Source organism: Maylandia zebra, linkage group LG18 (genome assembly GCF_041146795.1).
Source record: "Maylandia zebra isolate NMK-2024a linkage group LG18, Mzebra_GT3a, whole genome shotgun sequence".
NCBI classification, from domain to species: Eukaryota; Metazoa; Chordata; class Actinopteri; order Cichliformes; family Cichlidae; genus Maylandia; species Maylandia zebra.
In genome coordinates this window covers 33586420-33601657 of record NC_135184.1, presented here as the reverse complement: position 1 = coordinate 33601657, position 15238 = coordinate 33586420, and the positions used below count along the sequence as shown (strand labels likewise).

General features: G+C 38.8%; 1 protein-coding gene across 6 annotated transcripts in view; it reads right to left on the bottom strand.

The window, feature by feature from the left end:
* dlgap1a (discs, large (Drosophila) homolog-associated protein 1a) overlaps positions 1-15238 on the bottom strand; it is a 162832-nt gene that overhangs the window by 46447 nt on the left and 101147 nt on the right. For 5 of the 6 annotated variants that reach the window (XM_004565093.3, XM_004565092.3, XM_004565095.3 and 2 more), the window contains 2 exons: positions 13614-13809; positions 11967-12246 (listed from right to left, as the gene is read on the bottom strand). In XM_004565093.3, coding sequence (XP_004565150.1) covers positions 11967-12246; positions 13614-13809 — 476 coding nt within the window. The remainder of the gene's footprint in view (positions 1-11966; positions 12247-13613; positions 13810-15238) is intronic. The other variant, XM_076876502.1, reaches the window with a different exon arrangement.

Below are 15238 nucleotides of genomic sequence, written 5' to 3'. Positions count from 1 at the left end.
CTAATTAGTTATCTTGGTGTTTTTTTTATCTTGTGGTTACAGATGTATGTGTTAGGTTCTATTGTGTTTTTTTGTTTTTTACTCATTCTAAATAATGTTTTTATTAATCCATGTATGTATTTATTATTTTGTGGTGGTGAGGAGGAGTGCAATGGGTCTGTGTGGTCTAAACCCCTCTCTCCAAAGCAAATTTCTCCCAAGGGAGACAAACAGAGAGACTATGACTTTTGGGTCCTCCTCTTTTTTCCACACGATCTGCCATTGCATATCATGACACTACCTTACAATATAAAATGCCTTGAGGCGACTGTTGTTGTGATCTGGCGGTGTATAAATAAAATTGAATGGAAAAGAGCCCATGTAAGAATGCATGCGTGAGAATTCAATATTACAACAAGAAAGCCCCTAGAGTTTATGAGTTCAAATGCTAGAGTAACTTTTATCATAACCACCCCAGCCATGTGGAAGTGATGCTGATCATCCACTGTACTGAATTTAGAGAAATGCATTAAAATGTACTTTAGGGAAAATATTTACATACACACTTTTGCATGTCTGTGTTTGTGTCCATGCATCCTCTCTGTTAACTATGGGAAATCCCAGAGCAGATTCAAATGTAGGTTAACTCCAGTTAAACATAAAAATAAAACACACATGAACACAGCCTTTTACAGTGTTATCCTTGTGGGATTTCTGGTTCATTGTTTCATTGCTGCAGTTCATAAAAAACTGCAGTTGTGCACATAACTATATCTCAAAGCATTTTCGTGTGTGTGTGTGTGTGTGTGTGTGTGTGTGTGTGTGTGTGTGTGTGTGTGTGTGTGTGTGTGTGTGTGTGTGTGTGTTAGATTGCACTACGGTTTATTAGACTGTGGGTTCTTGTTTTCAGTGGACTGCCTCTGAAAACAGACCAGGACAGCGACTAAACCAGAGCACATGATGGAAACAGCTCCTTAACTGAGCAATTTTAACAATTTATTCCATGACACAATTTGGAGTTTTTCATTTTCTCATTTTCATGATAAAGCATTTATCTTTTTATTTGTTAAATTATACACAACGTTTTAATAACAGTGGTAATAAAAAGTTCTTTTCCCTGACTGATCCCTGTTAAACCAATAGCCTACATTGTTTCTAGAGGAACTGTGTGTGTGTGTTGGGGGAAAACTCTGCAAAAGACCCAGTAGAAATAAAGACACAATGAGACAGAATTACTTTTGATGCTTTAACGTGCACACGGGTAAGCTGTTAAAAACAACTCACACCGTGAACAGAGGCTTGGCACTTTTTATAGGAAAGACAGTGAGAACAGGATAAGAAAATAATAAACAGATAAAATAAACAACTCCATATGTGGCGCTAGTCTCGTCAGCAGAGAGCTGGGAGAAAGCTGGGAGAGATAAAACAATCTAAAACAATATGTCCCAAAACAATATGTCTTCGCTGGGAAAGTCTAAAAGGATAATTCTAAACTAATCTAACCATAGACAAAGGGCAGAGAAAAGGCATCTTTGTACATTTAAAAGAAGGTAAAGAAACATAGAATCATTTTCCACTAACAGTGTGTGTGTTTGTGTCTTAGTTTATTAACTATACCCCCTCTACACAAGCTTTATCTACAACAGCTTTTGGACTGATTAATGTGGAAGTGCCTCTGAAACTTAATTTAAGATGGAATTGTCATGTTCAGAATAACATGGCTGTGGTAAATGGAAGCTTGTCCTACAACTCCACAGAAAGTTATGTGAAAATGGAGGTCAGATAACTGTCATGTCTGCAGAGAAGACAGAGGAGCTGATTCATTTTGCTCAGAATTTTATCATACATCTGAACAGTATTCCCATATGAAAGCAGTGTGGCTATTTCTCATAATGTACCAGCCAAGTAATTAACACGTAAACAAAAAGAAACACGCGATGATTAAAGAATGGAGAAAAAAGAAAAGTGAGAAGGTCTAAAATAACAGGGTGTAAGTCCATGAAATGTTATTTTACTTTCATATATCATACCATATTCATGTGTGCCCAATCAGATGCACATTTGTGGTATTTAGTGCACACTAAGTTCTGAACAACTGAACAACTCATCCCTGGCAATTGTTGTTGTTGCAGTCTCTCACCCTCATTTTGAACCATGTTTTATGACAAATGCTCATACACCTGGGGAACCAACCTGGCCTTCACCTTGTCTGCTCCAGCATAATACCCACTCTGATAATAAGGTCGATAATAAAATAAAATAAATAAACAAAACAAAGATTAACAAGAGGAACCTACAGAGTCCCATAATGCTCCTCTTGACAAAGTGAATGTGCTTGGCACAACAGAGCATTCAGATCATGATTCTGCTTGATGAAACTGCCGGGCAGGACAGTTTAAACAAAAGAAAAACATGATCGGCCCAGTAGAGGTAGCTCATCTAAAGCCCATACTCCACAAAATGTATCTCCCCTTCATAAGGCTTTTCAACCGATGAGTGTTTATTTTATGGAACCAAACACAATATGAAACAAAAACCTAAGTAATCAACCAAAAGTTGACGATTGGACTTTATTTCCAGGATAGTCATAACAAGTGTAGACAATGATTGTTAGGTGCACTGCATCTGTAGAAATGTACAGTGGAACCCCGGCTTACGAAGACCCCACTTAACGGCAATATTTCTGCCCGTGGTTCGGCCAAATGTCCGTGTAACGAAATCCGCTGGCTGAGCCCAGAATGCCCAGAATGCCTTCTGAATCATGTGATAACTCCTTGGCTTTCGTACTTGCGTTTCGCTGCTCCACGTGAAAGACGTATTGTTGTTGCAGTGCTATTTTGTGTGCTTTTCGTTTGCAATTAGCCTATCGTTCATTCATAATGGGGCCAAAAAAACTTCATGCAAGTGATTCGAGTGAAAAGAAGAAGCGTAAAGTGCTCTCGATGGAAACAAAGAGAGAAATTATAGATAAATATGAGCGAGGTCCTCCACCAAGAACTTCATCTTCAGCCAGCATCGCCTCACTCAAAAGGCGATGGAAAAAGGTGCCTCGACTCATGAACACTTTGACTTACGAAAGACCCTCTGGAACGAATTTATTTTGTAAATTGGGGTTCCACTATTTCTAATCTTCCTAAAATTCTCATTTGTGACTTGTGACAAAGCGTGAATAACTTCTGGGGGGAAAATTAAAAAGAAACAATATATATCCTTCATGAAATCATCTCTGTCGATGAATAGTGATGTCTTTCTGTTTCTGGGGATTTTATGCTATGGCAATCTTTGTCCAGGGGGACCTTTTAAATGCCAACGAGAAACTATGGTTCTCGTGGACCCTTTCTGTCCCTCAGTGTCAGGTTGGTTAAACTTACTGACAACCTTGGTCAGAATATTGAAAGGCTATGTTCATCACAGCACTCTTCAGGTGTGGTTTTGCAATAATATGCCTCTTTTTACAAAAGGTGTGACAAATCTGAAAAGTGAGAAACAGATGCTAACCCATGACCAAAGATTCAAGTGATCCTGAAAATTCCTGTTTGGTTATGATAACATGAAAGATATGGCATTGTCTAACATCTTTATAGTTTTATGACAGAGCCTTTAGTGGTCACAAATGTAGCTTCACTATAGCTTTATTGTAGGCAAAATTTGGTCTTGTTCTGATCCATTTTGACTTTAATATGAATATTTTATAGATATCATAATTGGGCTTCTTAAAGCTTTGTGTGATATTTCACCGTAAGTTCCTTCAGATTTAACTGTACATGGGAGAGGGGCACAAGTGTCACCTACCAGCTGAGATGGTTAAAGCCACCTCCCATAGTTCTAGACTGGACTGGAAGGCAAGATCACTAGTGATGTGCGATACCACTGATTTTCCAAGTAAAATTCAGGGTTGTATCGATGATACTGATCCAATACCGATACTTTGTACAAAACGTATTTTATTTATTGTATCGTGTCTTGTATCTCAAATTATAGCTTCATAACGATTACAGGACATCAGATTACTTGTTCTTATCGCTTGACAATGCAGAATTATCATATAGAAATAAGAACCTGAAGTTGTGCTATTTGAACACCTTGCCTGCCTGCAGCACTAAAGGACTCCCTGAGAGACGTCTGTCTCGCCCTAGCAGCACCTGTCCGTCTCCTCCTCTTCAGTTCACCTCAACATACGCTCGTCATATTCTGTGATATGATTTACTGTGAGGTGTTTGATGAGGTTAGTGGTGTGGCCACAACACCTCACTGTCTTGCCACATGTATCGCAAACCATGTCTCGGCTGTTTGTGGAGGTAAAATATGTCCACACATGACTCGATTTACGATCAGTCATTGTTGTGAGTGCGCAGGCCAAGGGGCTTGTTAGGTAATAAATATATGATCTTAAATGCTTATATGCTGATTTATATAAGAGAGGCCCAGACTTCAGTGTAAAACTAGGTTGCAGGCTGACAGGAAATTACATGCTTTTGCAGAGCGTGCTTTTGCAGCTAGAAAGTGAAACCAACTCGGCTGTTTGATTGAAACTTGAAGTGTGACGTAGAGAGCAAGTATATAAATGACTAGGCTTCCGTTTGTGCTTCAGACCTGGGGTTGTGTGTTTTGTGTTCAGGTCTCCATATCCCAGATATGTATAATAAGGATCATTTTTTTAAAGTAAAAAGACCACTTTTGAGCCGTGTCTTTCTTGGCCCTAAAGAATCCAAAAGAACCAAATTTAATACTTGGTGCCAGTGACCCGGATTCTTGTGCGGCTGAGGGGACTAATATGGACCTTAAGGTACGATCTGATTTGAGGCGGACAACAGACCGGTCTAAAGGAGTATATGTAAGCGCAAGCCTGTAGAAAATTGTGCACATTGGATGAATTCTAAATTGGTGTGTTATGTGTGTGTTACGTCAGCCAAGAAAAGAGATTAGATTAGGACATTTGGTCAGGGAATTTTATTCCCACATTGATTATAGGGTGCGACCCGAGCATCAGATAATAAACTGGCAGTTAGAGTCCACAGTGATGCTTCCAGAATTATTTAAAGTACTTAGGACGGGAAGTTGGACTTCCTAGGGGTGCAAAATGTTCTAAGTGTTATGACTCCATCTTGCGGCGGACGCGCTGCAATTTCCTGCAGGTGACAGGTTTAATTCAGGTGATACCCGCGACAGGTAGGGTTAATCAGTGGTCAAGCACCACTTTTCTTGCACTGTTTGACCGACAGGGGCGGGGCCCCCGGGCATGACCATTTTAAACGTGGCTCACATGTAAGCTTTACGTAAAGCTTCAGGCACCAGCAGGACGCTGGGCGTTCATGAGGTACATGTCGAGCTGCGGGAAGCGCTTATAGATTAAGATAGGACTTAGTAATCGGGCCGCTGTCCCGGACAGATAACGGCTACAATTGACCAGCAAGGTGGGCGAACCTCTGCTTAGATGCTTTTAAATTAGTCGAAATGGTAGGATGACTAGTACTAGAGGAAGATGAAGCGAAGTTGTGATATGGTAATGGAAATAATTTATCTTGGCAGGCAGTGGCAATTTTTGTTCTATATAAATGTGTGAATGTATAAGTGAAGTGTAAAATTGTTATTTGGATGAAAGATTAAAGGTGCACATTGTGTTGAGAGAAAAAGGGCATGGTGTGTGTGTGTGTGAGACAATTTATTTTATTTTATTTTATTTTATTTTTTAAGGAAGTTCAGGGAGGAGTGTAACATGCTGATGAAAGTATTGTGTGGATGATGCTACAAACTGAGCTGAAAGAATGGTCCTGATGTCTGAAAGAGCTCTGCTGAGCACGTTGAAGACTGTGATGTGAATGCTTGCAAAACCAAAGAGTTTAGTATATTTAAGTGTGTGTGCGTGTAATAAGGGTGCATTGTTTTTAGATCAAGACTTAGAGGGTGTGTAGACTGTAAATACAAACAGGAAAATATGAGTCTGCGCGGCTGTGTGTGTGACAGGAAGCTGTGTGTGTGACAGGAACTTTGCATGCCCATAAAAGGAAACTGGCTGGTGTGTGAAGTGTGCACCCAGAGAGAAACAGACGAGGAAGCTAATGGATGTTTTAAGAAAAGAAATGAAAAGGATATTAATTGAAGGTTTTAGTGTGTCAATACAGGTGGACTCTACTCAACCTGAAAACATGAGTACAGCGGCAAAATGATAGATTAACAGAATTGGGAGGAAAACAGGCCAGACTTTGGCTTAACATTTGACAGCTTCACCTCTCATTGTCTCCTTATCCTGAGAAGAACATCGTGTACTTGAAGAGTTAACAGCAGGCAAAAAGACAGTGCAACTGAACTATAACACTGACGACTCCAGCAGAGGCATGTAAGAAAACATTTGATGGAACATGCACTCTGAACTCTAAACAACTGTGTGGAAGCACTAGACACTGATTTTAAGATTTGCCATGCTGGGAGTAATCCTCAAAGGAAAGACTGAAAAGATCAAGAGAGAAGGAATGGAGAGAAGAAACAGCTGATTTGGGCCTGTGTTGATCTGCGAGGCCCCACAGGAAACTGTGAGAACAGTGAGAGGTGAACCTGGACGTGATATAGTGAATGTATATGGGAAAATTGGATTGAAGGCTGAACTTATGAAGGTTTAGAAATGTTCACCACATCACAACAATGAGGTTAACCCTTTAAGACCTACCATAGAACCAAGTTCGCCAGAGCTTATATTATATTTTTACATGCTGTGGAGCCATTTTTGGGAGCATTTCAAGTTGCTATACATCAATACAACCATTATAGCCCAAACTTTAATAATATGTCTGCATTAGGTGCATAGTAATTACATAAATTGCAAAAAAGTGCAATAAACTACAAAAAAATTGAAAATCGTTTTTGTTTTTTTAACATATATTTCTAGTTAGAGAAATTTAAGAGGCTCATCCCTCAAAACTGTAAATACAAAAAAGTTACACAAACTAGTTTCCCACCACAGGAAATTTAATTTGAGTGTCTTCATAGTTTTATTTTTGAAATACACCAATTTTTATATACTGCAGGAAAAACAAAAATAAATATTATAGTGCAAATTTGCAAAATAACAGCATATGCATCAAAATAAACTATTTCCAGCAGTGCAATATGAGTCCTAAGCATCCCAGAAACGACACATAAAGTCATAAACTCAAACATAACTTTTTAAAACACATAACAAGTAAAACACAAGCTCATAAGGCCCCGATCATAAAAAACTACATTTCCGCAAAATGACGTCACTTCCGGTTTCGGGCAGGTCATGCGGTCATGTGATAGTTCGCGCTGATGGACGTAGGAAGTGTTATGAACAGCTGATCAGATCGGCGAAGCGTGTTTCTGGAATATCATGTTTTTGTTGCTGCAAGTGATTTTTATGCAGTTTTTGCAAAGCTATATGTGGAAGGAAACTGTGACCGAGGACAAGCTGATGGCATCAGATGTAAGTACAACTCCTCCGGTTTCATATGCAAAAAAAATTATTGCGCTAGCTTACGTGGTTGCAGAGCTACCGGGATTTAAAAATAGTTACGCAAAACGGAGCGTGCCCGCTCCGATCGGCTGTAAAGGGTTAAAAAGGTAAAAAAAACACATATACAAATGGTTACATTTGAGATTATTTTTGGGGAGAAGCAGAATTGAGATAGTTTGAATCCACAGCTCAGTGCAAAGAGGCATGAGTTAAACCTGATGATAAAATACGTATGCAATGAAGAAGCAGCTTACACTCCATTAACATGACCACATAACATGAACGCAAGGAAGAACACGCTTACATTTATCAAGGTGAATACATGAAATAAATTGGTTTTTTTGCAGGAGAGAGAGAAGTGAGTCGTTTAAGCACTCATGATAATAATGAAAATGTCTCAGTTTGTCATTTTTAGGTGTAAAGCAGACCTGGATCAATTTTCCACATGCAGTGGTCAGAAGAAAGTTATAGGTTAACATCACTGGAAACCTTCAGGCCAAGTTTCTGGTTGAATTGGCTGAAGACAAGGAATGCTGTTATTTAAGGTGGGAAATCAAAATTTGGGTTTGCAAACTTGGGGAAGAGAAAACTGACTGGTTAAGTGGGAAAATTATGAAGGAGTCTGAAACACTGCAAAAAGAAACATACAAAATCACACACACACAGAAGATGCATTAACCTTACAACTACGAGAGAGCTCATGAGGATTAGACGGCATGTTGAGCCTGTGAGTCTGTTTATCAGTGTTAAAATAGTGTGAACACACTTAAACCCTGAAGTTGAGGAATAACTCAGGAAAGTTTCATGACAAGAGAGTGACATTGATGAAAATGAAAAGTGATTAAAAGCTTAAAGTAGTTTTAAAACAGTGAATTGGAAGTGCTCTTGTGTCAAGTGAACAAAACAAGTGATTACTCTAGGAAGGAAATAAAATAATTTAATAATGTGGTAAGATTTAAATCTGTCTTTCTCTTGTCATGGTAACTCCTTGAGATATGACTCAGTATGCAAATTAGCTGAAATGAGTGGTGAGAAAGAAGCTTCCTGTGTGTCTGTGTGACTGAGGCTTTGAATGGAGGAAACAGAGCAGTGACTGAGGAGGATTATTTGGTGAAAGATATAATGGTAAAGTAACAGGATAACTAAATAAGGTGGTCAGGTCTGTTCAGAAGGGCAGATTTGGACAAGAAATGTATAATTTAGTGAGGACACATTGTTATAACGGGTTTACATGTTATGCTAAATCTAAGTATGTTAAAGGGCTTAAAGGGGAACATTACTGTGTGCAAACTGTGGCTTTTAACAAGATTTTTTTGTGTATTTAGCAGGTGAAATTATGTCAGTGACCTCGGACTCTCAGGACGCTGTGGAGTCTGAGGCCGCTGAGATATGATGTGGAGAAAAATGAACAGAGGGAGTGATTTTAAGTCTGATCTCAGACTATGTAAGTATTAATTAAACCAAGAGTAGGGCAAAGCTTTGTGGCCCTGAAGTTCTAATCCCAACAACATATTTATACATTAATAAGCAAAGTTGTTCTGTGTTTAAGATCTTTGGGGTTGTTGTTTGAGTGACGGGGTGATTGTGTCAGTGCGGTTTGGGTTGTTTTCTTATTTTAATAGAGGGAGTTTAAACATGGACATGTCTAGAATTGGGCCCTTTGAAATTGTAACAGTGCACTTGATGAGCTAATAATCAGCTCTCTTTTTTCTCATTTTTTGTAAGCAGGCCTGCAAGATTGAATTAACAGCGCTGAAAAAATTTTCGGGACAGCAAATATAAGGTGAGCTTTTCCAGATTACAACTGGCTGAGGAGAAGCCACACGTGTTTTTCACTTTTCCTTGGAAAACAAATCAAAAACAGTTACTTAAAACCACCATTATCTTCTACTAAGGGTTGCAAAACACAAAGGTTTACTTGAAATTGATTCAAATGTCTTTAACCATTTCCACGTTTAACTTATTACATGTATGTACACCCCTAAGAAGCTTCTGTGCCCCTTCATAACTACCAAGATGATCATAATAAGCTTTTTCAAGAAAAGTTGCTCTAACTATGTAAACAAATCATTATCAAACCATCAGTTTATTCAAGAAAATGAATGCTTGTTAAAATGTTACTTTACTTTTTAATTTTACTGAACAGCACACCGGTAGAAAAACCCAATTTAAAAACACTTGTTTATAAAAAAACAAAACAATGAGAAACAATGAAAACCTCAGCAAACTAAGAAGGTTTTTATTTAAAAAAAACTTTTAAATGTTTATTAACCTAAACTAAAACAAACTTCTAGTAAAGGTTTGTGTAAAAATTGTTGTACTTCTCCAAAACATTAAACACATTTGCTCACATCTATAATGTTAGGCTCAAAATCAAAAAGGGCTGGCACTAAGTCTTTGGCTTCTCTAAACCTAAATATATGAACTTTGGCTGCTCATGGATCTGGGAAAAATCCCTCCAATCCCAGAATTTCTAGGAAAGCTGTTATAAAATGTACTTACCAGAATCTTTTACATAAATGACCATAATAGTGGACAAAACTTTATTTTTCCAAAGAAAAAAAAAAAGAATGGCATTTTTGTTTGGGATGGGCAACCTCACAGTCTTCGCAGATTTTGAATTATTTAATTAAATTTTTTTGAATTATTGCATTAATAACATATTTATCTGTCAGTTCGATAAGCTCTAAAATCATGGTTGGGAGTAGACTACCTGCCTCTTCTCAAGCATTAACATTCCCAGAAGTCTGCAGTTGCTTCTGTGGGTTCAGCGGTCTATACGTGGGGTTTTCAGATGCCCACATTTTCCCCAACTGAAGCCGTGTTTCAGGCCCAAAGATGTCTCCATAAACCCTGTATGCTGAAAATCAGGCTGAAGGTCTGTTACAAGGGAGTATCATCGCCCCCCCACCAGCTTTTTAATATTGATCAGCAGCAGCCCCACATAAATGCTTTGTCATTGATCAATGTTATGAACATCCCCTCTTTGAAATGAGAGGACTATTAATTTGTTTGTTTATTTGTGTTTTTGCAAAACACTTAAGAGTTACATGGAACAATGCCTAATAATTATTTAATGAAATTTAGTGACAGTAGGGGAAAGGGCGCTAATGCTCGAAGTGAAACTAAACTCTCCAATCTCTGTCTGCTTTGGACTTTTTCATGTCCAAACAAACACAACAAACACACAGTGTGTAAACTGTTAGGACCTCCTAGACCAGGGGTCTCAAACTTAAATGAACTGTGGGCCACTGCTGGCACTGTCATCTCATGTGAGGGCTACTTCAGTGTTCAAGTAGTACAAAAAACCCAAACAAACAAGAAAACAATCACAAACATTTCCAAAAATGTAGTGTTTTCTTTGTTTGTTTGTTTTTATTTCAAATATTGTATAACAAGACAAAACTGCAAACGTGAACGCATTGTTTTTGCCTTACTCTTAACTAACTGAAGTCTTTCATTGAACTACCAAACTGAAAACACATCGGTCCTCTCTTTCTGCCCACACACGTGGCAGCACTTCTGCTATCATTTTGTTCGTATGTAACAAAATCAAAATGCAGACAAAAGTGTACACATTAGTTTTGGACCGTCTCACTCAACTAACACAGACAATCCCTCAGCATGTTTGTACTCTCTGCTCATGTTACCTTCATATTAAATCATGTTTTGCTTTTAAAAGAACTTATTTGAACATTGCAGTTAATTCAGTTCAATTCAATTTTATTTATATAGCACCAAATCACAACAAAAGTCGCCTCAAGGCGCTTCATAGATACAGAGAAAAACCCAACAATCATATGACCCCCTACATTTAGTTAAATTACTTATTGAGTAATTAAGTTACTTTTCAGACACAGTAATTAGATAAGTATTTTAAATACAATATTGATTAAGTAAATAGTAATTAATTACTTTTTTAAAGTAACACCCTTGTACTAGAAGCTACAGTGAGGTTGACAAATAAAAGACCACAATAAAGCTATTAAGTTGCCTGCCTTGCCAGCATGTCACCCCACATAACTAACCACAACAGACTGATTACAAAATAAATCCTATTAGCTATTTTTTCTACCAGTCTTGAAATCAAAATCTTTTATATTTTTGTGATAGCAAAAAAAATAACAATAAGTAAATTGTGTGACACTTCCACAGCAATGCAGAACAATTTTCAACGCTGCACAAAATTCCCTCTAGTTTCCTCCAAGCCAGGATTTTTGTGAAAATGGGAAAATATATTACCTTGGTCAAACAAAGGTCACCTCAGTGATGCACTTCAAAGCTTCACCACAAGACACCACTGACCTTAAAGCAATTCTTCAGCATCCATTTTCCCTTTATGAGTGATATTTACTCTTCAGCAGCATTTGAAGTGATTAAATCATATCACAACAGATTTCAACAAACAGTACAAAGAGATTCACACTTTTTCATTAACATAAAGGCTCAAAGCCAAGGACTGTAGGGTTTTCTCCCAGTGGTCCCTTGTATGGAAAAAAAAAGGTAAAAAATTCCCTACCCGTGCTGCTCTGGATGGTCCTGACGGTGGTTGCAGATGTACGTGGTGGGGAGGACGGTAACAGAAGCAGTGGTCTCCCTCCTTCTCCTTCCTCCTCCCCACAGCCCTGGTCAATCGCTCTTACATAGCTGTGGCTCCGCATCCGGAAGCATCCCGGCATAGGCAGTGTGTCCATGGTGTCCATGCTGTCCATGGCAGCCTCCATGGCCTGAGACTGCATCTCACTGTACACCTGCTCACACACCTGCTCAATCTGCCCATTTACTTCCACCTCACTCAGCTGATGGAAATCAAATGAAGAAAAGGACAAACAGAGGGAATAATTTAGAGTTTAGATTTAGAGGACAATGAGGAAACCTCTATACAAATCAATTTCAAATCACTGAAATTATTAAAGTATCGCATGGTTCAGGGCAGTATTGTTGATCCTGCAGAAAAGTTTATTTGCTGCCACTTTTAAATGGCAGTGCAATCAGTAGAACAGTTGCCATGGGTGCAGCGATTGATTGGATGTTTAACACCATTACTGTTTAACCATGTGAGATCTAAGTCATCACTTGTGATGAACCCAACCATAACCTAGTCTAAAGTCTTAAACTAGTTAATCACAAAAACCAAAATAACCATGTTAACCGATTTACATCAAAACTATAGCAATAAAAAAAATCTGTTTTCCTTTCCTCTAAAGGAAACATCTAACCTCTGGGAGGTTAGGTGTGGGTTTAGGACCTAATGATGACTGTGATCACCATTGCTTGTGGAGCAATGGGTCTTTTACCACATGCTACCACTGGGTAGGGAATCTTCCCACCATATGGTGCATTTGACATCCATGGCAAAAGATACTCCTTCAAGGTTTAACGATGGGGCTCTAAAGAAAATTTAGGGTATTAGATCCTTAACATGATATACAGTTTGTGAACTATGAGCATGACTCTTGGTGGGAAATGGCAGTTTGCTAACTTTCGTGAAGATGTGAACCAGAAGCAGAGGAGAGTTGCAGAAACAGCAGGCTGAAGTATGCTGAAAAGGAAACAATGGAAGCAACATGAAAGACATGTATGTGTGCGCACATGTGTGTGTGCAAGCATGTGTGCATCAACTGCAAGGGGAAATAAAACATGGATCATCTGCAGAATCCCTAGAGCTGTCGGGTACTTTTTCACACTCTCATTTCGAGTACTGCATTTGGGTCCTACTCCTGTCGGCCATGTAGCCAGTCTTGACACCAAGTGCCTAATGATACAAAAACACATATTCTTTGCTAAGTTTAGACAAAACATCAGTTCATCTCTTGGGTTAGGTGCCTTGTTTTGTTTGAACTATTTGAGTATAAACGAGTGAAAAAGCAGACAATGTCCAATGATAAACATTAAAAGATCTCCAGAAAGCCTGAAGAACTATTGCTCAAGACAACTTTTGAACCTATGAAAAGTCAGCCAGTGGAAAAATATGTCCATGTGTCCGTGATGTTTTTGTAACAGCAACAGTGAGATCCTAGGAAACCGCAATGGTATACAGTAATGGAATTAGGATGTGTCAACCTTCAAAGATGAGTCTTTGATGGTTTGACATCAAAACTGTTTGATGTGAAATGACTGAATAGGGTATACAGTAAATATAAAGACAGCAGTGATGCCAACCAACCTGACTGATGGTGCTCATGGCTCTCATGTAGCTTTCATTGCGTGAGCGGTATTGGGGTGAGGACAGCAGTGATTTGGGGTCGAGGAGGGTTTTGGGGTCCAGGGTGTCCAGGCTTCTATTGATTGAAACCTCACTCACCGCACGCAGGTAACTGTGGCTCCTGATCTGCAGTTTGGGGGAGTGCTCAGCTGAAATCCTGCAAACACAGGTGTTATATACAATGTCTGACTGTTATAGGTTGACTTGTTTCCTTTCACCAACTACACTAGATACACACACCTATGTACACAGATAACCTCATATAGGTGTAAGCATGCAAACACACAATATAGACACAGGCCTTAGGGAGACGCACACGAGAGACAAGCACATACCAATGGACACATCACAAACTTCTGTCTTTGGACACGTTTAGAGGCTTAAGAAATCTTTCTGTTTTCTGTAAATAGAACTGAGCCTAACGTACACATGTCAAGGTTAGGATAGGGGAGCATGTGAGACATATGTGGACCCTGCGACTTGGAATATTTTTGGAAAGGAGACAGCAGGTCTGAGGGGAGTCGAGGTCAGGAGACCCCCAGCAAGAGGAGGCTCTCTTAAATATAACCATATGTGGCATCAGATGCGGAGAACCAACAGGTATAAATGTAAAGGTAGAGAAGCTGTGTCTTTGTCTGACTCTGTAGCATGGGAAAGAGAAGACGTATGCGTGAATAAATATCTCAAACCACCTTGGAATAATCTTCATTGTCTAAACCACCATCATGCCACTCCCTTTAGACGTGGCTTTGGCAGATGATCTGCCTCCATCTCACCCATCCCCAACATCCTCTTCTGTCAAACCAACGCTCTGCATGTCCTCCTTCACTGCATCCGTCTATCTGTGTAGTCTCTGTCTTTGACTCCTGCCTAGCAGCTCCATTTTCAGCATTTTTATCAACTATCCCTTCTCAGCATACTTTCAAACCATCACAGCCTAACTTTCCCTCCAAGCCAGTCACCCTAAGCTAATATTATGCAATTTATTTGCAATACAAAATGACAGATGATATAAGAAAAATTACACATGATGTAGTAGATTTCTTTAAGAAAGAAATTTCAAAAAGTATCTTAAGCACTGTTATCACCTGTTTCATAATGTCTAATAAGCTTCATACAGTTGAGCATAATCACTACATGACAGAAACACAAGCTTCATCTCTCTCTTAATAAAAATAGTTTACATGTATGCCTGAATAAAAACAAACAGGTGAGATGTTGGAACGCTTTTATTTTTATCTTAATAAACACTCTAAACTTACAATCGACAGCTGGGGTTTACAAGAGAACTGAACTAATATTTAAAATATAACCTGATCAATTTTGGAGCCTTTATGATCTTCATATATCAACATGCTGTTTTTGGATTTGATGGAGAGCATTAACAAGCCGCTAGCTGCAAATAATCATGTGCAGTTTCACATGATTAACAGACAAAGAAGACATATTACTGATGCAGAAACAGTTTTCAACAGGCCATGAGCAAACCATGGTGCTCACTGGATAGTTTCAATTTTGGATCATTCTTTGTAAACTCTATCCCAGTAGTTTCTGAAATACTCAGGCCAGCCCATCTGGCAATAACA